General features: G+C 49.3%; 1 protein-coding gene, 1 long non-coding RNA gene and 4 other non-coding genes across 8 annotated transcripts; 4 read left to right on the top strand and 2 right to left on the bottom strand.

Moving 5' to 3' along the window:
• Positions 1–523: 523 nt before the first annotated feature.
• LOC129734451 (uncharacterized) lies at positions 524–5,779 on the bottom strand. Of its 2 annotated transcripts, none has more exons than XR_008730048.1 (3): positions 4,839–5,779; positions 4,214–4,352; positions 524–3,608 (listed from the first exon to the last, which is right to left on the bottom strand). It is a non-coding gene; the product is annotated as an uncharacterized LOC129734451 (long non-coding RNA). The 2 variants fall into 2 exon arrangements; XR_008730047.1 differs by lacking the exon at positions 524–3,608 and having other exon boundaries at positions 4,243–4,352; positions 4,839–5,495; positions 5,612–5,779.
• A 150-nt stretch (positions 5,780–5,929) lies between these two features.
• On the top strand, positions 5,930–19,399 carry LOC102045783 (E3 ubiquitin-protein ligase TRIM7-like). Of its 2 annotated transcripts, none has more exons than XM_027799553.2 (7): positions 5,930–6,556; positions 7,394–7,489; positions 8,880–9,110; positions 11,176–11,198; positions 11,780–11,895; positions 12,712–12,747; positions 15,921–19,399. In XM_027799553.2, exons 1-7 carry the CDS (start codon positions 6,074–6,076, stop codon positions 16,433–16,435), a joined length of 1,500 nt encoding a protein of 499 aa, XP_027655354.1. In that variant the 5' UTR covers positions 5,930–6,073; the 3' UTR covers positions 16,436–19,399. The 2 variants fall into 2 exon arrangements, with proteins under 2 accessions (XP_027655354.1, XP_027655356.1); XM_027799555.2 differs by lacking the exon at positions 5,930–6,556 and adding an exon at positions 6,859–7,202.
• A 640-nt stretch (positions 19,400–20,039) lies between these two features.
• TRNAT-UGU (transfer RNA threonine (anticodon UGU)) lies at positions 20,040–20,112 on the top strand. Its single transcript has one exon. It is a non-coding gene; the product is annotated as a tRNA-Thr (tRNA).
• Positions 20,113–20,288: 176 nt separating this feature from the next.
• On the top strand, positions 20,289–20,360 carry TRNAP-UGG (transfer RNA proline (anticodon UGG)). Its single transcript has one exon. It is a non-coding gene; the product is annotated as a tRNA-Pro (tRNA).
• Positions 20,361–21,772: 1,412 nt separating this feature from the next.
• Positions 21,773–21,845, top strand: TRNAV-AAC (transfer RNA valine (anticodon AAC)). Its single transcript has one exon. It is a non-coding gene; the product is annotated as a tRNA-Val (tRNA).
• A 357-nt stretch (positions 21,846–22,202) lies between these two features.
• Positions 22,203–22,284, bottom strand: TRNAL-AAG (transfer RNA leucine (anticodon AAG)). Its single transcript has one exon. It is a non-coding gene; the product is annotated as a tRNA-Leu (tRNA).
• Between the last annotated feature and the right edge of the window lie 741 nt (positions 22,285–23,025).

Genomic DNA, 23,025 nt, shown 5'->3' with positions numbered 1-23,025 from the left:
ATTTTGGTTTCCTGGCTAGTTCAGTTGGTAGAGTATAAGACTCCTAGTGCCAGGGTTGGGCGTTCAAATATTTTTCCCCTTTATTTGCCTAAACCTGCCTGTTTCTGCATACATGCAATTGCTGGTGCTATGTCTAAGCAAGAGGTGGAAGCATCTTAGGAAATAAACAGATGTGTTGTTTTCCCTCATAAGATCATTTTATTCACTTGGAGATTTCTGCCTTGAATGCATGGCTGTAAAAATTGATAGAAGAAAAAAGATGGAATTGTCTGTATTTCAGCTTTTTAAGGTGCTGGAGGATTATCTAATAATGTGCTTCAAGTTCCTCTACTGGTTTTGCCCTAAAACAGAGATCAGAAACATCTGTACTGTGAAGTTTTTGCCTGATTGGTTTCCTCCTGCTAGAAGGCTGATAACTGAGGAAACTCATTACAGGGATGAATAAACCGCATGAGCCGTTCTCGTTCACAGGTAACCCTGTGCTGGGCTGAAGTGCAGCTGGAAGGTCAGGATCTGTCCCGTTTCCCAAGATGAAGGTGCTCTTCATGGGGCTGACTCTTGCCTTGTGCATCGGAGTCGGTAAGTGGAGGGTTACAGTTAAATAGGATTTAATAAAGGGAATATCTGATGGTAGTTGGATGAGTCTTTCCAAGCTCTTGATGTCTGCAGTGCTGTCTCTGCGTGAGCTGGGTATCATCTGCTCTGAGTCTACAGCCAGTGGCGAGAAATCTCTGCGACTGTTCTCATCATTGCTTGCATGAAAATTTTTCACTTCCCAGGAGAGCTATTGCACCCAAACAGACCTCCTCTGGGCCAGCACCTTCAGCGGCAGGTTGCTGGGTCCTGGGCTGGATGCGCACCTGTTCTGCCCCAGAGAGCTGTTGTGATGGTCTTGCTGTGGATGAACCCCATTTCATCTGGGTAAACCCCACCCTAAAGCCCACATCCACATTCATGTAGTTTGGTTTGCTCACCAGAGGCTGTGTCTGTCTGCAGAGCTCTGCCCAGAAGTGTTTACTGTCCATCATCTCCCTCTCCTGACAGACGAAGGCTCCCGTTACCACGTCTGTTAGTGATGGTGATACTTGGTCCCTTCCCTGGTGGGCTCTACATCTTCTCTGGGGTCACCCCCATCTTATTGTAGGGGTGTTTGAAGCAAAACCGCCCACAGCTCTGCAGAATGGAGCCTCATGTTCATTGCCTCTTCTGTCTGCTGCAGTCCAGGCTCTTCAATGCAAAGTCTGCAAGTACAAGATCCCCTTCATCGGGTGTTTCCGCGGAGCGAATGAAACTACTTGTGAGCGGAGAGAGAAATGTGCCATCATTAAAACCTCCCTGGGTATGCAGAGGCAGGGGGGTGTCAAAACCGTGTGTTGCCTTTGGCTCAGCAGGGGTTGTCCTGGCCTTTGGAAAACTAGTTTGATTTGCAGAATGAATGAGGATGGGACAATGAACCCGATCAGGGGAAAGGGCTAACGCAAGGGGCCAGATTCCTTCTCTCAGTGGAGGCTGCATGATGTATGGTTAAAAAAAAAGGGTCCTTTTTAGGCAAAGGAGAGACTCTTACTTGAAGAACCCATGTGAGCTTTGTCTGTATGCACGTGCCCCAGCGAGCTCTTTGTCCTAATTAAAACAAGCAAGGTGTGACTTCATTTGGCTGTGCTATTTAAGGGGCTGGTTTCCCACCTTTCCAAAGCCCACCACTGATTTTTTTGTTTTGTTTTAGTTTGGTGCTGCTTTCTTCTAACCACGGTCCCCTCTCCCCACCACCTCTACAGGGAAGGTGACCCTTTATTACCAGCAAGGCTGCACCTCCGTGATGAACTGTGGCCGAGAACGGGCGTCTGACGCAGAGTCCCGCCTGACGTCCCGGTATTCCTGCTGTGAGACAGACCTCTGCAACGAGGAGTGGGATGAGGATCCCACGGACTAGCCTGCAGCAGGGGCAGGACCAGGGCCACTGATGTGGTCCAGCCATTTCAACACTCTGAGTCCTCAGTTTAATCCTGAACCGTTATCCCCCTAAATTCGGATGGTTGGACCCCTGCAGGGCTCCCCTATGTCTGGCCTGATTCTGTTTCAGCTCTAGCAATAAACCTGCAGGCTTATAACTGGCAGCCACATTTGGCTTGTGTGCGTGTTTTCCTTCTCCAGACAGACGCTCCTATTAACAGCTCTTCAGACTCAGCATTCCTGGTGGTCTGGAAGCAGCTTGTGGCCCTGAACATAATCCTGCTGCTAAAGCCCCAAGGGCAAGCCAAGGTGCTTTCCCCTGGTTGCATCCCATTTTACCCTACAGTGCAGTGCTGGGAAAGCCTTGGCTGGGAACTTGGCACCAAAGGTTGCAAAGGGAAGCATCAAGGAGCTGCTGGAAGCCAAGAGAAATAAAGAACATGTATATCTAATAGATATTAGGTATTTATATCACCTGTGCTAACCCAAAATTCCAGGCAACAGGAGCCAAGTCATCCATCTAGGGTAGACAACAAATGGTCCTTCAGGAGGTATCTGACTCCTGCTGCTGACTTTGGATGAAACTCAAAGGAACAGCTTGATCTGTTCAGGACACCTGTAGCTGCTGCCTGCAGCTCAAAGGCCCTGAAGAGGAGAAAGCAATGCATTACAGGCAGTTTTCAAATAAATGGACTTTTTTTAGCATCACCCATATTTTTGAGGGCAAAACTTCTATGGCAGGAGAAGAAACCATGAGCGTAAAGTGTGGGAATCCTGTAGAGGTGCTGATTCTGTTGTTGTCACTGCCTGCTCTAAGAAAATGGATATTCTGGACTTTATTTCATCTTATTGCAGCAAAAGGGAGAGGAAAAAAGGCAAGAGGGGGGTTTATTTTGTCTGATGCATTTTCCGCTGGGAAGCTCAGTGCAGCAAGAAATTACTTAGCTAAATGACAGACGGTATTTTTTAATGAGGATAAAAAAAAAATCCTGTTTACTCCACTGGGCAGCAGAGGGAAGGGATAGTCCTTTTCTTTATTACTTCCTGAAGAGTTTGTTTTGCTGAGGAACTGATAGCTGCAGCGATTGCTGTGTGGCTTGGGGCTGTAGGGACTGCTGCTTTGTGTGGGTACAGGTATCTTCTGAAGCCAGGTTCGACTTCGAACCTGTTTCTGGAGTGAGGAGTTTGGAGGAGACCTATCCCAGCCCTGGGGCTGAGCCCAAATCTCTGTCCATCCAGCCTCGCAGCTGGCGCCAGTTTTTGGGTGAGCAGCGGGACCTGCAGTGCAGGATGGTGATTGCTCACCCATGTCCTACCTGGAGGCACAGGCATGAGGGCTTGAATGTTCTTGGACTTGCCTAACATAGGACAGAATCCAAAGGGTGATCAATGGTTTGGCACCAACAGTTAGTCCGGCAAGAAACCACATTATTAGAGTTGCATTTTTTATCTTCCCTCTCCTCCCTGCTGTTTTGGGTGCCCCAGCCTCTCTTTAGCTGAACAAGCTTCCCATGGTAGGTAGGAGATGTCCTGCAGGAGATGTTTCTGCCCTTCTCTACAGGTGCTGCCCCAAATATGAGCTGGGAGGTGAATCATTCATCGATGGCTTTGGAGGAGGGATGAAAAGCTTCACACTTTCCTGAGGCCCTACTCCTCTGGAAGCAGAAGTGAGGCATTAGAGAGGGTTAAAGGGCTGCAGAGAGGGTCTGGACTTGGAGACAGGTGGAGGGAGGTGCTGGAAATGTGATCCTGGCTCTGGGCAGGGAAAAGAGCTTTGGCACAGGGGGAGAGAGCAGAGCTGAAGAGGCTGGGGAGGAGGAGGAGGAGGGCAGGAGTTCGGTGGGTGCCCAGGATAGATGCAATGGGGGAGGGGAAGGAATGGTAAGTGAGATGCAGTGGGGGTGGACGGGTGACAGAGGGGACAAATGGGGCAACGGAGGCCTAGGAAGGAGCAGGAGCTTGAGCGGCACCAGAATGTCAGAGGTACCCAGGACTCAGGCTGGTTTCCTTCGTCAGAGCGTGGTGGAGCGACTGCCGCGGGCTACCTCCCGCTGGGACCCCTCGGCCACCAGGCTCGTCCCCCACCTGGCCCCCACTAGCACTCTCCCGACGCAAAAGGTTGGGCGATTTGGGAGGATGCCCCTTTCCTACACCTCTGCTCCGAGGTACGCGGGGTCACCTGGGCTCACAGGGAGGGCAGTGGGATGCGCTCGTCTGTCTGTCCAGGCATCGTCTGTCCTGGGTTTCCCCCTATACCCACCTTGTTCTCCTCCTGCTTCTCCCACTGGGCTGCCCATTGTTTCTGTTGAGGTGTCGCTCCCTTTCTTCGCTATTTATGCATCCCTGGATAGCTTATGGATTCCCCTCCAGCTCATACACCACCACCTCTTCCTTTCTCTCTGCAGATATGGGATGAAAAATGCATGCGTGAGATAGGAAAAACGTACAGTTTGTGTTTATTTACAGATCAAGAGAAGTGGAAAGTGGAAGAGAAAGCTATTTTCCTTCCATAGGGACCGACGTGCATGTGTGTATATTTATCACTGTATATGAGAAAGGGTGGGTAGGTAAAACTACACAGAGGTGGAGATGGTGGTCTGCAGAAAAATTCCTTTCCCATAGGGAATTGTGTACATATAAATGGGTATAATTACATGTCTGGTGTATATATGTGTACATATATATGGACCTCCATATATATGAGTCTCTGTCTGAATATATACATATAAATACATATATATATATTCTGCTTCTTGCCTGAGTCTTTTGTCCTGTTAATTCTGATCATAAATGGTGGGCCATAGCAAACGCCAGTATTTAGACTTTATTTTCCTCTGAGAAAATGAGGGATTCCTCTCCAAGCCCAGGATTGTTTTTAAACTGACCTGAAAAAGCTCATTTCCAGTCCCAAATGAGCAAGCCTGGATTAGCAGTAACCGCATGCATGAAGTCTGATGCTGCCGTTTGGCAGATGCTAGAAAATGCAAATGCCAGAAAAGTTTTCAAGTAACAGAAGTTCAGGTAGAGGATGGATACCCCTCCTCCGTGTGACTTTTTTTCCCCAACTGCAAAGATATCGGGATGGATGCAACCTGTAATAGAAATCAGAAACCCTTTGCAAACCACTGGCATCAGCACGCCAAGGCTAGTTTTGCTAGTATAATTCCTGCAACGCAACCTCTGGGGTCGGGATTTGTCTCCCCTTAGCTCCCGATGTCTCCAAGGGAAAGATCTCGACTTGGATGTGTCAGATAACTGGGCTGACTCTGAAACCAGCATTTATGGTCTGTGTTCAAGTCCTCATTAGGAGAAGATGAATCAGTCTCCAGAAGTGCCTACATTTCTCTGTTGATGGTAATGTGACCTCCCCAAGTAACTAGATGACTGTCACTCACCTTTTATCTCCATAACCAGAGCTGTGATGAGCAGCTCAGGTGGAGACAACCTGACATGTTATAGACAAACTTCAGCCACGGAAGGTCCTCACATATTAATTATCACTCCCATTTAATGCAAGACCTCCAAAGCTGCACACAATCTTCCTGGAAGACAAAAAGTATTTTCTGAGATGCAGGACCCCCATCCAGAGCTTAATCTTTATGGATTTGGGAAACCCACCCCCAGATCTTGATATGGACTTTGTGTCCTTGCGTATTACCTTTCTCCTGTTGCTTTTTATGGCCCCTGTTGAGCTCTGGAGCTCAACCAAGTCATTTGAGTCCCCAGCTGAAGCATTGAGGGTGAAATGGGTCTTTAACGAGAGCTCAGATGGTTACTTGGATCAGAGCCTAGAGCAGCTGCCGAACACAAGCCTCAGGACTCAGATCTTGCATTTTGGCACATGATGAGCCAAAAGGCAATGACACCCAGATCTGGTGGCTGTATCCCAAATGATTTCCCTTTTCCCACCTCCCTCCTTGAAGAAAAAAAAAAAGAGCCATGAGCCCAGGATTTGTGGGGCAGCAGAGGGTAGGGATTATTCCTGCTTTCTTCCTCTTCCACCTACGTGTTGTCCCCTAATGTCGAGGTCTTCGTTACTGGTTTAAGGAAACCAGACACTGCAGAAGTGACCTTGGGCAGCAGGCTTGTTCCTGGAAGAGGAACGCCCACTCAGGGCTGGATGCCAAGCATTCATGTTCCACGTCCAGCCCTGGTGAAATCAGTCCTTGCCCGTAGGAGAGAGGCCATGGCGGCGGTGTTTCTGCCTGGCAATCTCCAGGATGAAGCCACTTGCTCTGTCTGCCTGGAGTTCTTCAAAGACCCCGTGTCCATCGAGTGCGGGCACAACTTCTGCCGGGCGTGCATCATCAAGAGTTGGAAGGACCTAGAGATGGATTTTCCCTGCCCACAGTGCCGGGAGGTCTTCCAACAGAAGAGCTTCAGACCCAACCGGCAGCTGGCAAACATGTCCGAGATCATCAGCCAGTTCACCCTCCGTGGGGCCAAGGGTGCCGAGGAGGAAGGGCTCTGCACAAAGCACAGGGAAGCCCTCAAGCTCTACTGCAAGGACGACCGGAGAACCATCTGCGTGGTGTGCGACCGGTCTCGGGAGCACCGGCCGCATGCTGTTGTACCTGTGGATGAGGCATCCGAGGAGTACAAGGTACCTGTCTGTCTGTCTGTCTGTCTGTCTGTCCGCCCCGAGGAAGACCCCCCAGGTCTTTCTGCCCCCTGGCCGTACGCGTTGTGCCGTGTATTTGTGCACGCTTGGTCACCGGCGTTTCCCATGCCCAGCTTCATGCTCAACCACCCTGCAGAGAACCAGCTGCTGCTTTCTAGCTTTTCAAAGACCTGGAAAACCTGTCCGCTTTCCAGATATGCAAAACCCCCTCACGTGTTCACATCATCTCCGCAGCTGAGGAGAGCGTGGGATTAAACGGAGGGCAGCCGGGAGGCTGCGAGACAGAGTTGCTTCTGTGCAAGCTCCTGCAAACCCCCTGGGCTTGAGCCACGTGAGTGTCACGCTGCAAAGACTACCCGAGGGCACCCACCTTACTGGCAGGGTAACAGCTGACAGAGCAAACACCCACATCTCTTCTAGGTCCGAGCGAGCATCCAAAGATGAAGCTACGCTGATTAAAGCCAGGCTGAGTTTTGCTTTGCCGAGAGCAAAGGCTGGGGAGGTAGCAGCAGAGCCGACGAAAGGCGTGCATGTACCCTCCCCTGCCGTCCTCGTCTCCTTTCTTTGTGTTTGCTGCATGCCTGTGAGCTTGTGGCAGTCCTTGGGGCTTGCAGATGGGGGTGACTGGGTGAGTGTGGGCAGTGCTGAGCCAGCGTGCTCTCCCAGTGAGAGTGCTCAGCTGGTTCCCTCGCAATCCTGCTTGTCTTTGCACGGCTGAAAAGAGCAAACCGTGTGCAGGCAGAGTGATACAGCAAAAGAAATTGATTGCAGCAAAAGAAAGAAAGGAAACCCAGTAATACCTTCTTTCTTTGTTCCTAGGAGAAAATCCAGGGACGCTTGGATTTCTTGAAAAAGGAGAGGCAAGAGCTGCTGGAGTTTAAAGTGAATGATGATAAGAAAACCCAGGAGCTCTTGGTGCGTTCCTGCAATGCAGCAGTCTGGGGGGGGGGGAGTCCCGGTTGGGATGCATGGAGGGGGTTAGGACCCACCAAGCTGCTCCATCTCCTCCTCGCCACCGCTCTGCCAGTGCCTGAAAAGGGGAAACGGATGTTTTTCTCCTTCTGTCACCATCGGGACTGGCAATACATCAGCCGCTGTCTTAGCAGCCCCCAGTGATACGTGCTGCAGCATCCCTGAGACCTAGGCTGGCTATAAAGCTCTCCTTCAGCCGGTTGTCCCAGGGTCAGCAAAAGGCAGCACAGCATTTGCCGCAGGGAAGCCCTCCTCCCCCCTGCTAAGAACACCTCTCCCAGACCATCACCCCCAAGACAAGACGCTTTGAGTGGCTCGTGTCCCCCCTACTTCAGACAAGCACCACCAGGCCGCCCTCAACCCATGTTTCTGCTCTATCATCCCTGTGCAACAGGGTTCTTACCACAATTTGCTGGTTTGTTGGGTTTTTTTTCCCACCGGCAGGGCTTGAAATAGCACCAGCCTGCCAAGAGCCATGGTTTCAAACATGACAAAAAAGGCAAAGCGTGAAAGCCCATGTTTTGAGGGCCAGGTGGGCCTGTTGGACCTGTGCTGAAGGGCAGTGTGGAGTGAAGCAACCAAAACGCATTCAGCCTCACCCATGCTGCCAAAGGGTGCGTGTCCTGGGGCAAAATGTTCCGATTTGCCCCTGGGCTTTGTCTCAGAGGCGACTTGTTGGTCTGCTTGTGAATACAACCCAAGCAGAACCTGGGATATTGGCAGGGGTGATAAACAGGGCATCACGGCAAGGCAGGGACTGGGGTTTGTCTGAGGATATAGATGCCTCCCAGGGAGGGAGAAATGCTGCTCCAAGCGGGTTCTCCTACACAACCCCTTCTCCCAGTTTGTGTGGTGGGACCAGCAGATGATGACAGGGACTAGGACAACCTCTTGACCACCAGTCCCCACCTCTGCTTTGCTGAGTGCTGATTAACTGCCCAGCACCCCAGGGGAGAAAAAGGAAGCCTGTGTGTCCAGTGTAGAAGAGCAAAACCACTGGAGATCTGCTGTGGAGGTGAGGTACCTGCCTCAGGCATGGTTTGGTACCTCTTACCTCCAGAAAAGGGCCACAGGGACACAGCTGCAATGAAGGTAACAGCTGTTTGTGCAGCAATTGCCTCCCATCCCCACCCCTCCTCAAGGCCTTTGCCCAGGCATGCCACACACAACATCTCCTCGCCCCTCCCCAAGTGAAGGCACCCAGTCTCACAAGCAAGCCAGCAAGCAGCAGTGACGACACTGGCAGGTGCTCCAAATTCACCGGGTGGCCCCTCTCTGCCCCAAAATCATTGCACCAGCTTAAGACCCTTTTTTTGCTGCATTTCATTCCCAGAAAACCATCGAGAACGAGCGGCAGAAGCTGCTCTTGGAGTTTGAGAGGCTGCGGCAGTTCCTGCACGACCAGGAGCACATCCTCTTGGGGCAGCTGGAGAAGATGGAGAAGAACATTGCCAAGAGGCAGAATGAGAACATCACCGACCTCTCCAAGGAGATCACACTCCTCAACAAGCTCATCACAGAGCTGGAGGAGAAAATCCAGCAGCCCATGCTTGAATTCCTCAAGGTGAGAGGTTTTAATATGTTTCTGGATAGTGTAGAGGCATTTTGAGGGTAAATGTCCGTATTTTTTTTCCTACCTTTAATGAGTAGATGGTGCATAGCAGTATCTGAGCACCCTGAGCTCTGCTACACCAGCATGCAGCAACTCCCTCTGGCTCAGGGACATCCTGAAACAGAAATGTACTCTTCACATTTAATAGCCTCTAATAAATTTTTCTCCCATTAATTTGTCCGGACCCTTCTAGCACCCATAAATTTCTGTTTCAAGGTGTTCAAAGCTGAATTAGACCTTGCATGAAGAGCCACCACAGCGGTACTGGCGCAGTCCTTAAACCAAGCAACTCCTTTTGCAAATAAAGGTCTTGATGGGTTTGCAACACAGAAGGCTTGTGGCGTGCCAGGTCACAGGTGTCCACTCCTCCAGCTTAAAGGCGTTGGCGAGGGCTTGGAATGCAGTTGAGTTTGGAGGCACGTGGAACTGGACTCAGCAGGACAAGGCTCTGCCAATTTTTGCAGCAGAGCACTGGCTGTGGAAGGTTGGCCTGAAAGCAGAGCTGGGTTTTCAAGTCAAAACGAGCTATTAACCAAGCTGGAAAGTATGAGGGAGAGAGCAGATGGAGTGCAGGTATTGATTGCGTTGCAAAGAAAGAAGCTGGAGCCCATCCAGCCCTCCCTGTTTCCCAAACTCTCCTTCGCAGAGGAAGCGGGGTTGGAAAAACAGATCTGAGCTGCCCACCCCAAAATTGAACAGCCCTGTCCTTCACCGAATGGCAAAAGGCAAACGAGTGACCTTCTTTTAATTGACAGGGCTTTGATTAAACTAAGTAGATTGTGCTTCTGGTGCATGCGGATCTGCACGGAGTTAAATGCCCTCCAAAGCAGGGCTGAAAGCACGGTAAATATTTGCAGGTGGTTTCTGTACTTGGCTATGGGTGAAAGTTTATTTCACGCGGTCTTTGCTCACCCATCACCACTGCATGCAAAACCCATCCTGTAACAATAGGCAATTTGCTTTTAAAAGGCCAAGTTGGAAATTCGAAGCCAGCTCCTTTTCCATTCCCTGGGAGATGGGTATGGCTTTGTGTTGCCTTTGAACCACGTCCAATGTGCTCGCCATGGGTTTATGCCCTTCTTTGTATTATTTTAAAGGCATCAGAAAGAGCAAATAGTGGCATGGACTGGACTTAGCATGGGTTTCATCTCAGTGATTTTTTTTGTCATGTCACAACTAGTTATTGAGGGTACTTTAACCTATAGTTACCTCCATAACCCACCCTTCCTGAAGGCGAATAATTTTCACTGTTGGAACATCCATCCCAGGGTGGGATGAATCACCCCTTGGGGGCACCTTAAACTCTTCTTGGGGGTGATGAAACCATGGGAGCCCAGATATTACAGAGACTTAGATGTGCGAGTTTTAATGCCAGCTTTCTAGCTGGCCACATTATGGTAGATGATGTCCCTTTGGCTCTTAGGCAGGTGGATACTTGCAGGTGTCCTTCTGTATCTCGAGACTTTGCATGGGAGAGGTTGACAGGACCTTCTCAGAAGTGGGAGACCAGCAGAGAGACCCTCAGACATCTCAAAGGGTACCAGATGCCTACACCTGGGTTCACAACAACAATGGTCAAACACTGGAGTAGGGATCAGAGAACATTTTGCAGTCACCACACCTGAGGATACTCCCAACTCACGGGGGCAAGGCCCTGGATAACCTGACATGCTTTGAGCAGCAGGATGGATGAGAGACCTCCAAAGGCATCTTCCAGACTAAACCGCATCATTATTTTACGGGCATAAAGCTGGAGGACCATCTGGAAAGCTTGCCCCCACCCCAGAGAAGTGTCTGGGTCTTTAGCTGCAGCAGTTGGGTGGGATTTGGTGGGACTGTGGCCTTCCAAAGCTGAAATCAAACATCTGAGGCATGGATCCATGCCTATTTTTTCCAGCCATAAGGCATGGATGTGCTGACTGGGTTTAACCAAAGGGAATTTCTCTCACGCTGCGTCAGGGGAGACATAGCACATGTTGCACGGGGATTTCACTCAGTCTCTCTTTTTCCTTTCTAGGATGTCATGAACATCATCAGCAGGTATGGAGCACTGCTTCTCCCCTTCTTTCATGCTTTTTCCCTCCGCTAGCACTGTTTAAAGGTCAGTGTTGTCAGTCCAGATGCCAGAGGGAGGCATCGGGGCAGATGGAGCTTGCCTCCTACTTGGCACAAGCTTTGGGGTCTCTTCCAGCTTCTTGGAAAACTTAGCATTCTCACCAAGTCTTTTCCTACCAGGCAGTTTCTTCAAAGGTCAAGTGAGACCAGAAACTCCAAGTCATCTTATTTGCCTGATGTGCAGTTCAGCCAGGGCAATGGTTTAGGCACCACGTAACCCCCCAAAATTACATGTAAGCTGCAGCAGGAAGAGCCAAGTGGGGGTAACCCAGCAGAGATACCCTTTCCAACAACCAGCCAAGGTTTTCAAAGCTGATGTGCAAATCCTGGTATCCTCAGCCCAGGGTGAGGGAAATCCCAGTATGATCCTTGCCGTGTGATGCCGAGCACTTGGACAGAGTGCCGGTGGGATGGGGAGGGAGCATTGTGTACTGTCAACAGCAAATGAAAAAGAAAGGGCGGGAATAACAACAATATTCTTATTGTTTTTACTTTTTTCTTTGCAGAAGTGATGATGTGAAGTGCCAGAAGCCTGTACCAGTATGCACAGATATGAAAATGCACATCTGCAATTTTTCCCTCAAGACTGTTGTCCTTGAGAAAGTCTTAAAGAAATTCAGAGGTATGTGGAAATGAAGCTGGGTCATTTAAAATAGGCCTGGCCTTTAGCAGGTGGTGGGGAAAAGGGATGAGGCGTGCTGGGGATGCTGCACATGTCTTGAGGTCCCTCAGCATGTGCCTGGCCAGCAGTACTGAAATAGAATAAACTGTGTTGGAAAGAGCTTCTGGAGATGGGTATGAACAAGAGATTTGCCCTTCCAGGCAGAGAATCAGATGCAGGATTTTTTAAAGAGGGAAAAACCTGAACACCTGCTTTAGTGCAACAAAACCTGGAAGTTTTGGCATCTGGGATAGTTTGAGGCCAGTATAACAAAACTCCGCAGGTAAAAGCCAACCGCGTGCAGTAACGCGGCTCAGCCACATGGTGGCGCTGCGGGATCAGGAAAGGCCCCCGGCGCCCGGCGGCAGAGATGGCGCCAAAAATCCCGGAGGCAGAACTGCGCGCTGGAGCGACAATAGCCTTAAAGCATTGTGCTAAAAGTTGGAAACTCATAATACGAGGAGAACAAAATAGGGCAGGGCATGGTAAGTAAGGCTTAAACAGATCCTGCATTCTCTTGATGTCCAGCAGCTTTTTTTTTTTTTTTTTTAATATTAAAATGTATTTCGGATTAATTTCCCTTGTCACTTGTCCCCATTGCACACGCTGGTGGGAGCTGGCATTGCCCCATCCTCAGCTCTTGCTGCCTGTTGAGGCCCGTTGGCAAAGATGGCACTTTGGCGATGTGGTGTGGGTGTAAAAGTCGCCATAAAGGGGATTTTTGTGGCTCCCTCTGGCTCTCTCGGTGCTGCTATTTATTCGCTTGTCTCTTTTCAGAAAACCTGCAAGATGAACTGGGAAGAGGTGAAAAAGGTAAAAGGAAAATAATTAAGACATAGTGCCCTGGAGCAAAGACTTTAAATTGTGGTTGTATTTTGCAAAGCTGGTTTTGCGAAGCCAAAGAAAGGGGGAAAAAAAAGAAAAAAGCCACTCTAGATTTTTTTTTTTTAATTTCTTCTCTCTCGATGATTTCCAGATCCAGCCTGCTCAGTTCAAGAATCAAAAGACGATTTTTCTAGCTGACGCCGGGGATCTGACAGCTAAGCTAGGTCCTTTCTGCCTGTTTGCACTTAACAAAACTACAGTGCGGAACAGAAAGAACAGATATTTGAACCCCCTAATGGATTTGTACCCTTTCAAGCCACAACTTGCTTTAAGTCTGCTGGATTTGCTCTGTGGCCTGTGGTCAGCCTCCTATTTCCACCAGGGTTTGGGATGGAGGGGTGCGAGCACTCCGTAATCTGCTCCAGTGCAAACTCAGATGACCTAAATTCTGTGGAAGGTTGTGGGGAATTGTGGCTGGGGGCAGACGGTTGCTTTCAGATCATGCCCTGCTGGAGATGGCTTGCTCGCAGCTCTCTGGGGTTGGCAAAGGAGTCATGAATTTGCAACTGCCCAAACCCAGATTTGACTCTTTCAGTGCCGGACAAGCTTCTGCTTTGCTTCGCCGACGGTGGTGGGGACGGGAATGCCAGTGAGCCAGGAAACCACGGCGATGGGCTCTGCCGTGTCTGCTGCCAGCCTGATCCCTCTGACCTTGCGCTGTGATGGTGCAAGGCATGGGCAGATGCTGTTAAAATCTTCCCCCATCTTCCAGCTCCCTTGATGTGAAGGTTGCACAGCCATGCCCAGAGCAGCCAGAGTTATCCTGGCAAAGCCAAGCCCTCTTCTAGAAGAGAAGGCTTATTCTTGCTTTTAGGGTGGTGGTCTTCAGCACGGGGTTTGCAAAGCCCTTGGTGGCGGCAGAGGAGGACAAGCCATGGGCTGGATCCTTTCCAAGGACCATCCAGCTTAGGAGGAGCCAGGCTCTGCTCACAAACATCCCCAGACCCTTCTGGAAAAGGGGTTGGCAAAGCAATCTGGAAAATGCCAAGGGGTTGGCAAAGCAAAAGAAGAAAGGCTGATGACCGCCGTTTAAAAGCAAATTGGCAAAACGACCCTCACTGCATGTCCGTGGTGGTGTGTGTGCATGTGTAGAGGTAAAATTCGGCTGGTGCGTTATACCAGCAGTCCCTCAGAAAGCAGGTTGGGCCACAGCTTCTGCTGCTGGGGGGTCAATGTGTGAAGAGGGGACCCCTGAAACCTCATAGCAGTTGTTGAATCCCACTGCTCTGACTGCCTTAGTTCATCTTTTCCAAGAGCTTGGAATGCTTTTTTTTTTTTTTTTAATATGATGTCTGAGCTCCTGGAGTCGTATTTATGTATTTTTTAAACCGAGCCAAATCATCAGTCACAACCTCTGCAGCTGAGTTGAAGTTCAAACCCAAATCCTAATGACTCCAGCAGCTGGAGATGCAAGAGGAAGGAAGGAAAATGACTTTTAAAGATTAGCATCAAGAAGATTTGCTCACCCAATCTGTTTTCCTTAGCTTTTGCTAATGGACACTTTGAAAGCACCCATCTCTTGGCCTGGTGCAATAGTGCAACATGCAGGAGATGTTTTTTTAAAACCAATCTCCCAGTTTTGGGGAGGAACATGGTGCTTAGTTTTGAAGGAAAAAAGGGCCTCCTCTTTCCTGTGGTTCCTATCGCTTTTCCGACCCCTCTGAAACACCATGAAGCTTTCAGCCCCATCATGGCCCTTTTGGACTTCATAGGCAATTTTCAGGCCTGAATCTGTGGATTTTGAAAGAGCATAAAGAACTTTAGCTAAATTAACTCTGGTGTGGCATCCAAGACTTTTCGGCTCTGAAGTTCCCATCTTAGATCCCCCCCAAGGGTCTCGTTCATTCATGGCAACTTTGCTGACTACAACCACAATTTGAGGTCACCAACGTGCTCGCTGCTTCTTTTGAGCCTGGTTTTGGAAGGGGACAATGTAGAGAGCTTTATGGCAGGTGCTGGAGGCCACGATGCCTGTGAAGCTCTCTACAGGACAAGATGTTAGTATCAAACTCCATCTGCATGCAGGTTTCTTTTGAGCTGTCCAGTGTGACCTGGTGTGTAAAGATGCCCTTAGGTCATGGCTTTCCATGAAACCTTGTCATCATGGGGTAGTTTGGGGACAGGTACTCAGCAGTTTACAATCTGAGGGGCGTGCATATCACATCTTGTGTGTTGTGCATCAGATGAGCCAGAAACAAAAAGAAAAAATGGATTTATTTGGGAAAAGTCTCGATCTAAGGTCCATTTTTACTGTATGTAATTGCTAATTGCATGTGGGTTTATTGTGTTCTTTGCTCCTAATGCCCTTACGTTTCTTAGCAGCAGCAGCATGAGTTTTGTCCTCCCGTGAAGGGAATTGGGGTGTCCATGTGGGAGGACAGATGAGTCCCCCTTGGTCAGTGTTTGAGGGATGCTGGCTGGTGGCGTTGCTGAAGGATCACGAGCTCATCAAAGAGCCAAAGACTACAAAACAGTTGTAGGTCTCCCGCTAGGACATCCTGAGCCAGATCTTGGTCCTCACTGGCCATGATTTGCTTTGCCGTATTCTTCTTCACCTTTACCTGGTGGGACTTAACCCCTAAGTAAGGATGTGAAAAAGTGAGGTAGGTGTTTGTCCTGTATCTTTAACTGGGACCTTCCTCACCCACCTCCAATTTTCTTGCACACGTAGCTTGTCCCTGTGTGCTGGTAGAGAGAAGCAGCACATTTGTTAACACCTAAAATTACTCCTCTTAAAATTAGCCCTGAGCCTTCAGGTTTCCTGCAGAGTCAATGGTGAGAGGAGACGTCTCAAGGACCTCCAGGCTGAGCCGGTATCTGAACTTGGCTTTCCTCCACCACAGGCTGTCCAGGGAGCTGAAAAGGAGCAGTTATGGAGATAGGGATGTGATGATTGTGGTTGGGATGTGATGGTCGTGGTTGGGATGTGATGATCGAGGTTGGGATGTGGTGATCGAGGTTGGGATGCGGTGATCGAGGTTGGGAAGTGATGATCGAGGTTGGGATGTGATTCAGCAACTGATAAAAGCATCTCCAGCTTGAGCTTTAAGTTGTTAACATTCTTACTGAGTTATTATCGCTGTCACTGCTGTCATCAACAGAGGACCTGACCCTGGACCCCGACTCGGCAAACCACCTCCTCATCCTGTCTGCAGACCTCAAGAGCGTGAGGATGGGTTGTAGGAAACAGGAGCTGCCTGACAACCCCAAGAGATTCGACACGAACTCGCGGGTGCTGGCTTCCACGGGCTTCAAGTCGGGAAGACACTACTGGGAAGTGGAGGTGGGGGCCTCGGACGGCTGGGCCTTTGGGGTGGCCAAGGAGTCCGTCAGGAGGAAAGGTCTGACGCAGTTTTCCCCCGAAGAAGGCATCTGGGCGGTACAGCAAAACGGAGGTCGCTACTGGGCGGTCACTTCGCCCCAGCGCACTCCGCTGTGCCTCAGCCAGAAACTCAGCAAGGTCAGGGTGTACCTGGATTATGAAGGGGAAGAAGTCTCCTTCTACAACGCCGACAACATGCAGCACATCTTCACCTTCAACGTCGCCTTCCAGGAGAAGGTGTTCCCTCTCTTTTCCGTCTGCTCCACCGTCACCTACATTAAACTGTGCCCCTGATTTCTTGTGAGCTTTGCTGAGGACCTGTCTCCGTGGTCTTCACTGGATGGTGCCTGGGCAGCAGCGAGGAGCACGAGGGATGCTGCAATCAACCATGCAGCCTGGTTCATAGGCAAGCTGATAGATGGGTAACCAGGTAGTCAGGGCAAAATATCACAAGGAAGGTGTTCCAATCAGCTTAAAACAGCTATTGAAGTCATCAGCAGTCCCCAGAAGGTCGTGGTCACCATCTTAAACGCATCTCTGAACCAACTCACCTCTTAAGCAAGAAGGAAACCACTGGTAGTTGGTTTGTGGCTCCAAGTCTGGTAATGGACAAGCATTTTTCTTTTCTCATGTGGGTCTAAGGATCAATATTAGAGCTGGTGGAAGTTTTGGAGTGGAACCTCCACCTTTTTAGAAGTGCCAATGACTTAAAACCAAAATGTTTAGTGGGTAAATGCCCCGTGGGAAAGGTGGAGAGAGTAACACCGAGTAGGACACTTTGGACATCCATCCAAAGCCAGAATAGGCAAAGCTCATTTGTATTTGATCAAGTAAAATCAAATTATAAAGTTTTGTTCCTCCTGAAGTGAATGTAATGGGGATTTTCCCATTGTTGTATTATACTGTTGCTCCCAGCAAACCATAGCCACCATCTCTGTGCCAAAAGTGGAAATCCTGCCCAGGTGCCTTCACTCCTAGAAGATTTAGGAGAAGATATTTAGGCTGATTAACTGCTCCTGGGGAGTAATTGGATTTCAGCACGTCAGGATGCTTGGTGAGGATGCTCACGGCCTCATGCTGGGCTGTGTGGGTGGTTATAAAGGTCTCAGCTGGAGTTTCAGGCTTTTTCCTCTTGCTCCTGCTGGGAAGAAAGGTCCCCAGTGAAGGGTGGGTGCTTGGTTACTTATTCTAGCTGGTGCCCCTAAAAACTGGGGTAATAGCTGGACCTCAAAGGCTGTTTTTGCAATGTTGAGATGGTGGTCTGAGCTGTCCCAAGTGATCTAAACCATACGGCTACCAAGATCTGGCCTGCCTTGGAGTCCGGTTGGGGTTGAAGAGTTGCTGTGGACTTTTGGTTGCCCTCTCCATCAGCTTGTGTAAGTGCTCTGTACTTTGCTTTTCTGTCTACGGCTCCTCTAGGGAGGAGGGAGAGGTATTGCTGCTGCCCTGGAAAAGGCTGAAAGGTGCTTTTTTTTTTTTTTTTTTTGCGTTTTTTTTTTTTAAGCAACAAATATTAATGTTGCTCAGGTGTGTTTGTCCTACTGGATGTGAGCAAGAACTATGTTTCTGAAATTTGGTGCTCCTATGTGACTCCTCCTGAGGTACCCTCTCTGCAGAAGATGGTGTTTTCAAAACAATCCCTCATGGCTATTTGCTCTTCACCGTCAGGGTGGTGAGGTGCTGGAAGAGGCTGCCCAGGGAAGCTGTGGATGTCCCATCCCTGGAAGTGTTCAAGGCCAGGTTGGACGGAGTTGTGAGCAACCTGGTCTAGTGGAAGGTGTCCCCATGGTGGGGGCGTTGGAACTAGATGGTCCTTAAGGTCCCTTTGAACCCGAACTATTCTACAGTCCTTTACCTGTAGTAACCTAGACTTTAGGTGCTCAATCTTGTATTTCCTCAGACTCTCTTTACTGCTCAGCTCTCAGAAAAAACATGCATTTACCTTCATCTCCTGCTTTCTTTTTCTGGAATTCCTCACTACCAAGACAACAAAAGTGCAACATGCAGCTTGCTTTGTTCACTGTTGCTTTTGCCAAAACAAAGCAGCTGTTAAAAAAATAACGGGCATATTATTGTCTGAAGTGATAAAAAATACAGTTTCTGGTTCGGGGGTGTTGTTGGTTGGCTTCTTAACCTTTTCTAGAGAACATGCAAATACTTTTAAGGAAATACACAGTTGGGATGAGGCGGGGAGCTTTTTTTTTAATGAAGAACAACATTTCCTCATTGATTCTAAGATGAGAAAAAGGCATTTCTCTGTGTAGCTAATCTTCATACGTGCCCAAACCTACTGGCAAACCCCTGATCAACTCCAGCAATCTGTGCGTTTCCTACACTTCGGGGGTTTAAACTCCTCTGCAGTAAATCCGTGTCACAGCAGCAGAATAAAATGAAAAGGCTGTGGTCCTCTCCCAGGGCCCACAGATGCTGTGTGTGCAGGTGGGTGGTTGCCCCCAACACCTTCGATTGCTTCCACCAGCTTGTGCCCTTGGTGGTGAAGACGTGCTGCCCATCGACCGCTGCCTTAGAAAGTGGCCTGACTGATGCAAAAGGTGACATCAAAACCCAAACCGACCAGAAGTGAGGTGAATCCATACGAGAACATCATGATGCTGCTGACTTGAAGAGGTGCTTTACTCCCAGTGTTACAGGTGTATCTTCCCATGCATGGCTGAAGGTTTTCTTTGTGCACGGCTGAGCCCTTAGCTCTATCCCAAATAATGGAAATCTGCCCAGGAACTACTGGAGATGAAGCACAATCCATCTTCTAGGAGATGAATTAATGCAGGATCAGGTGAATTTCAGATACCATTAGTCATAAAAAGAGCTGGGGGTGACTGGTTTAGGTGTGACAATCTCCATTTTGAGTGGGTGGGTTCTTTCCTACTTTGTCTGCTTTTTTTTGTTTGTTTGTTTAATGAGTTTGGCTTTAAACCCACATTATTTAAAGCTGCAGCAACTCTTATAAAGGTCAGGCCATGAACAGGTGAGCAAAATGCCTGAATTTCCTGAGCTCCCTCCATTGTTGAAGCTATGCCACTGTAGAAATTACATCAATAAATAAAAATCCCTAGAACAAAAAAGGTATTAGCAGAAGCCACGGTATTTCTTATGTTGTGACTCGGTGGGGTTTTTTATCTGTACATGAGAAATGAGTCTTCTACAAACCACGGGGAGCAAAAATCATCACCTGAGTGGATTTGAAACCTCCCAGATTGTTCCTAGCCCATGTGCTAGAAATAAAACGTGAAGGTGCTACCTGTGCTCATCTCCTGTTTATTATTCCCAACTGCTAACAGGCTGGAGAACATCAGGATTGTGAGTTGGAGGACTGTCCTGCTTGGAATTTAAGTGTAAAGAAAGAATTTAAGGGAAAGCGCATATATATATATATAGGGGAGGGGTTTGGCGTTTTTTTCCCCCACATCTGTTTGTTAAGCACAAACCCAGCCTTTGCATATTCCTGAAATTAGGGCTGCAATAGAAAGCCGAAGATAAAAACCGAGTTGACCTTTGCCTTGGTACAACCTTAAAGCAGAGAAATGGGCATCACCACCCAGGTTATTCTGGCAGCAGCGCAGAGCTTTCCTCGCTGCCCGTACTTCGGCCAAACCTCCTGCAAAACCAAAACAAAAAAAACCCCAAAACCGACACCAACAAAAAAAAAATAAATGCTGGAGGTGCCAAGGGCTGAACCCCAACTTCTGGTGTTCTAGGGATGCAGGATGGTTTCTGGCCGTGCCGCGCTCCTTGCTGCTGCTGCTTGTCCTCCTGTTTAGCGGAGCTGGCCCAGGCTGGTGCCTGGGCCGGGTTTTGGGGGGTGATGGCGATTTGGGGCGATGCAGCCGGTTTCGGGGTTCCGCCCGGTGACCACCGCGAGGCCGGTTTCTTCTGGGCTGGCTCCATAGCTCAGGGGTTAGAGCACTGGTCTTGTAAACCAGGGGTCGCGAGTTCAAATCTCGCTGGGGCCTCGCGGGTTTTCTTTGCTTTTTTCATTAAATTTCATTTCCCCCTCTCCTAAAAAGTGCCGCCGTTTTCCTGCAGGCGGGGACCGGGCAGAACCAGGGACGGCGGCCGGGGGTGGCCGCGACCCGGGCGGACCCGCTCCGGGCAGGGAGACCAACACCCAGCAAGTCTTCGCCACGGCGGCTCGTTGGTCTAGGGGTATGATTCTCGCTTTGGGTGCGAGAGGTCCCGGGTTCAAATCCCGGACGAGCCCTATTTTTACTTCCTGCCTTCCACCCCCGCGTCCTCTCTTTTCCCTTTTTTTCTTTGTTTTCCTTTTGTGTTTGTTTCAGGGGGTTTTTTTTGTTGTTTTGGTTTTGTTTGGTTTGGTTTGGTTCCCCCCCGTGTCTTATCATACTTTCAAAATTAAATATTTTAAGTAATTATTTTTTTCCCCCATCCTTCCACAGCTTTTTGAAGTCCCATTCCACCTGCAGCATTCTCAGCAGCTCCCTGGGAAAAACCTCCCAGCAAGGACCAAACCACCCAGGTTTCAGGACCTTTTTTGCAGTTACACAGCTCAGGCAGGCATCTGAGTTTCCCTGTCACTTGTAAATCAGCTCTGCCCTGCTAAGATTTTTCATTACCCTCCCAAACCACATAAAGAAGAGGCACGCAGCCTCCCCAGGCCTCCGCTCTGGCATAAATATTCTCATAGTTTGTGCACAGCAGCGTAAATTCAGCATTTTCTGTTGCACAACCACTGTGGATACACAGAAACTTTTCAGATCTTTCCCTCGTGGGCTGTTACCTCTCCTGTGCTGATCTTGGCTCAGTCCCTGTGCAAAAAAATAAAAATAAAAATTTATTAATAGCAGCCGTGAATAAGCAGCTCCTGCTGTGTGTAACTCAAGAAATAAAAATTGTTCAGGAGCTGGGGTGAATCAAGGTCAGGACACGAGGTATGTGAGAGAAACAAGAGTGTTTTTCCTTCCCCCCCCCCCCCAAGAAACACACAAAAATCCAACTCGTTTTAACAGCTTTGCCAAAGAAGGATGGGCAGGAGCAAGCTGCGTTAGAACCCTCTCTTCTTCCCATAAGGAATGTACTATTAATTATTTCCGAAGTAATCTACAGGGAATGATAAAGAATATTGTTTCTCAAGCAAAAGCCCAGGATCAAGGACAGCCCAGTGCCTGTGTATGGCTGTGCGCACACCCTCACTGCCACCAGCCTCACGGGAAGGTGGAAACTGCAGAGAAATAATAAAATTACGGCCAGATATAACGCAAAAATCCTACCTTAACAAACTTTTTTCTGCCCCTTGAACCCACTGAATCTCCATTACACCCCGCAGCAAGGAGTTCCCCAGCTCAGCCAAACCCTGCAGCTCCTTTTGGCAATGCCAGCTGCTGATTTCTTATCCTGGACGCGAAAAATTAATTTTATTCCCATTTTTTCCCATGCTGAGCGTGATGTTATGAGCCTTGTTTTAGAGACCCAGGTGTCACTTGTCCACGCACAAGCCACGTGAGTGCACAGGCGCCTGCACATGTGTGTTTCCCCTCCCAAAACAGGCAGCTGGGGAGGAACACGTCGAAAAAAGGATGAAAAAAAGTCAAAATAAGGCTTAATCCCCTCTGCCGAGTGTTGGGGTGCAGGAGGCCGGGAAGCTCCAACGTGGGGGTTTCTGTAGTGTAGTGGTTATCACGTTCGCCTAACACGCGAAAGGTCCCCGGTTCGAGACCGGGCAGAAACATCGCCCTGGTTTTTTTTTTTTTCTGTCTTTCTTTCTTTCTGTCTGTCTGTCTGTCTGTCTGTCTTTCTCTTTTCCCTGCTCTCCTGGTGGGTACAAACTCGTTAGACCGATACAAAAAAACACCGCAACAAACAAAATCACCTCCAATTTTATAACGAATACGCTGGTGTATGTGTTTTGGTTTGTTTTTTTTTTTTTTTTTTGCAAAGCTGATGGAGATGAAAGGGGCTAAATAGGAGTAAGGGGCACTAAGCGGATTTAAAACGCTCCTAGCCCGCCTGGGGAGGGGAGGAGGAGAGGGTGGGAGAAAGAAAAGGGGACGGGGAATAATGGGGTGAAAAGGAAGAAAAATCCTCCTGGCAGCGGTGGGATTCGAACCCACGCCCCCGAAGAGACTGGAGCCTTAATCCAGCGCCTTAGACCGCTCGGCCACGCTACCCTCTGGGCGGCGCTCCTCGCGCCTTGCTCTGCTGTCTGGCTTCCCCCTCATCTTCATTCCCATCCACATTCCCACCTCTTCCCCATCCCGTCCTCATTTTTAGCCCAATTTTCTTCCCATTCCCATCCTCATCCCACTCTTATCCCAGTCTCCATCCCATCCCACCCCAAACCCTCCTGCAAATAAATCAAGGAAAGCCGTCAGGGCTGTTTGGGGCTCAGAGGAGGTATTTGCCCAACTGGCTTTAAAGGAGCATCAGTGTGAGCTTCTGCTTTTGTCCTCCAGACTCCTTAGAACACTTAGTGTCTTCCCAAGGGAAGAACACACGGAACAGTCACCCCACGAGACGCAGAAGCTGAGCGGGAGCAGGGCAGAGACCCTGCAAAGAAGCGAGGGGAAAGGCCGAGATCCCCTCTGCTCCTAGGTGGACCCAGAAAGCCGAGAGCTGCCTGGCAAAAAGGGCCCCAGACCTCATCTCCTCTAAGCCAGGTCCTGCAGTCGGAGCATGGCTTCACACACCGCTTAAGTCCATCTATCATTAAATTGCTCCTCCCACTCCACCCACCTTTGGGGCCATATTTCTGCCCTGTCTTTGAAACTGAGCATCTTGCAAATTCACACCAGCCAGACCATTTTAATCACCTGTCTCTCGCCAGCTCATCTGCGAGAAGATAAAGCCTGTGTTTGATCTTTATCGGCAGGTCATATTTTTGTGCTGGAGTCAAGGATGAAGGTATGGCA

Source organism: Falco cherrug, chromosome 21 (assembly GCF_023634085.1).
Source record: "Falco cherrug isolate bFalChe1 chromosome 21, bFalChe1.pri, whole genome shotgun sequence".
NCBI classification, from domain to species: domain Eukaryota; kingdom Metazoa; phylum Chordata; class Aves; order Falconiformes; family Falconidae; genus Falco; species Falco cherrug.
The sequence above is the reverse complement of the archived record's forward strand: the minus strand, read 5'-3'. Positions and strand labels throughout refer to the sequence as shown.

What these genes read in the sequence shown, in the direction of transcription:
- LOC102045783 (XM_027799553.2), top strand. Translation starts at nt 6,074, where the DNA reads ATGCCAAGCATTCATGTTCCACGTCCAGCCCTGGTGAAATCAGTCCTT. An exon ending in AGAAAACCCAGGAGCTCTTG is followed by an intron (nt 7,490 to 8,879) that starts GTGCGTTCCTGC and finishes TTTCATTCCCAG; the next exon opens with AAAACCATCGAGAACGAGCG. An exon ending in CCATGCTTGAATTCCTCAAG is followed by an intron (nt 9,111 to 11,175) that starts GTGAGAGGTTTT and finishes TTTCCTTTCTAG; the next exon opens with GATGTCATGAACATCATCAG.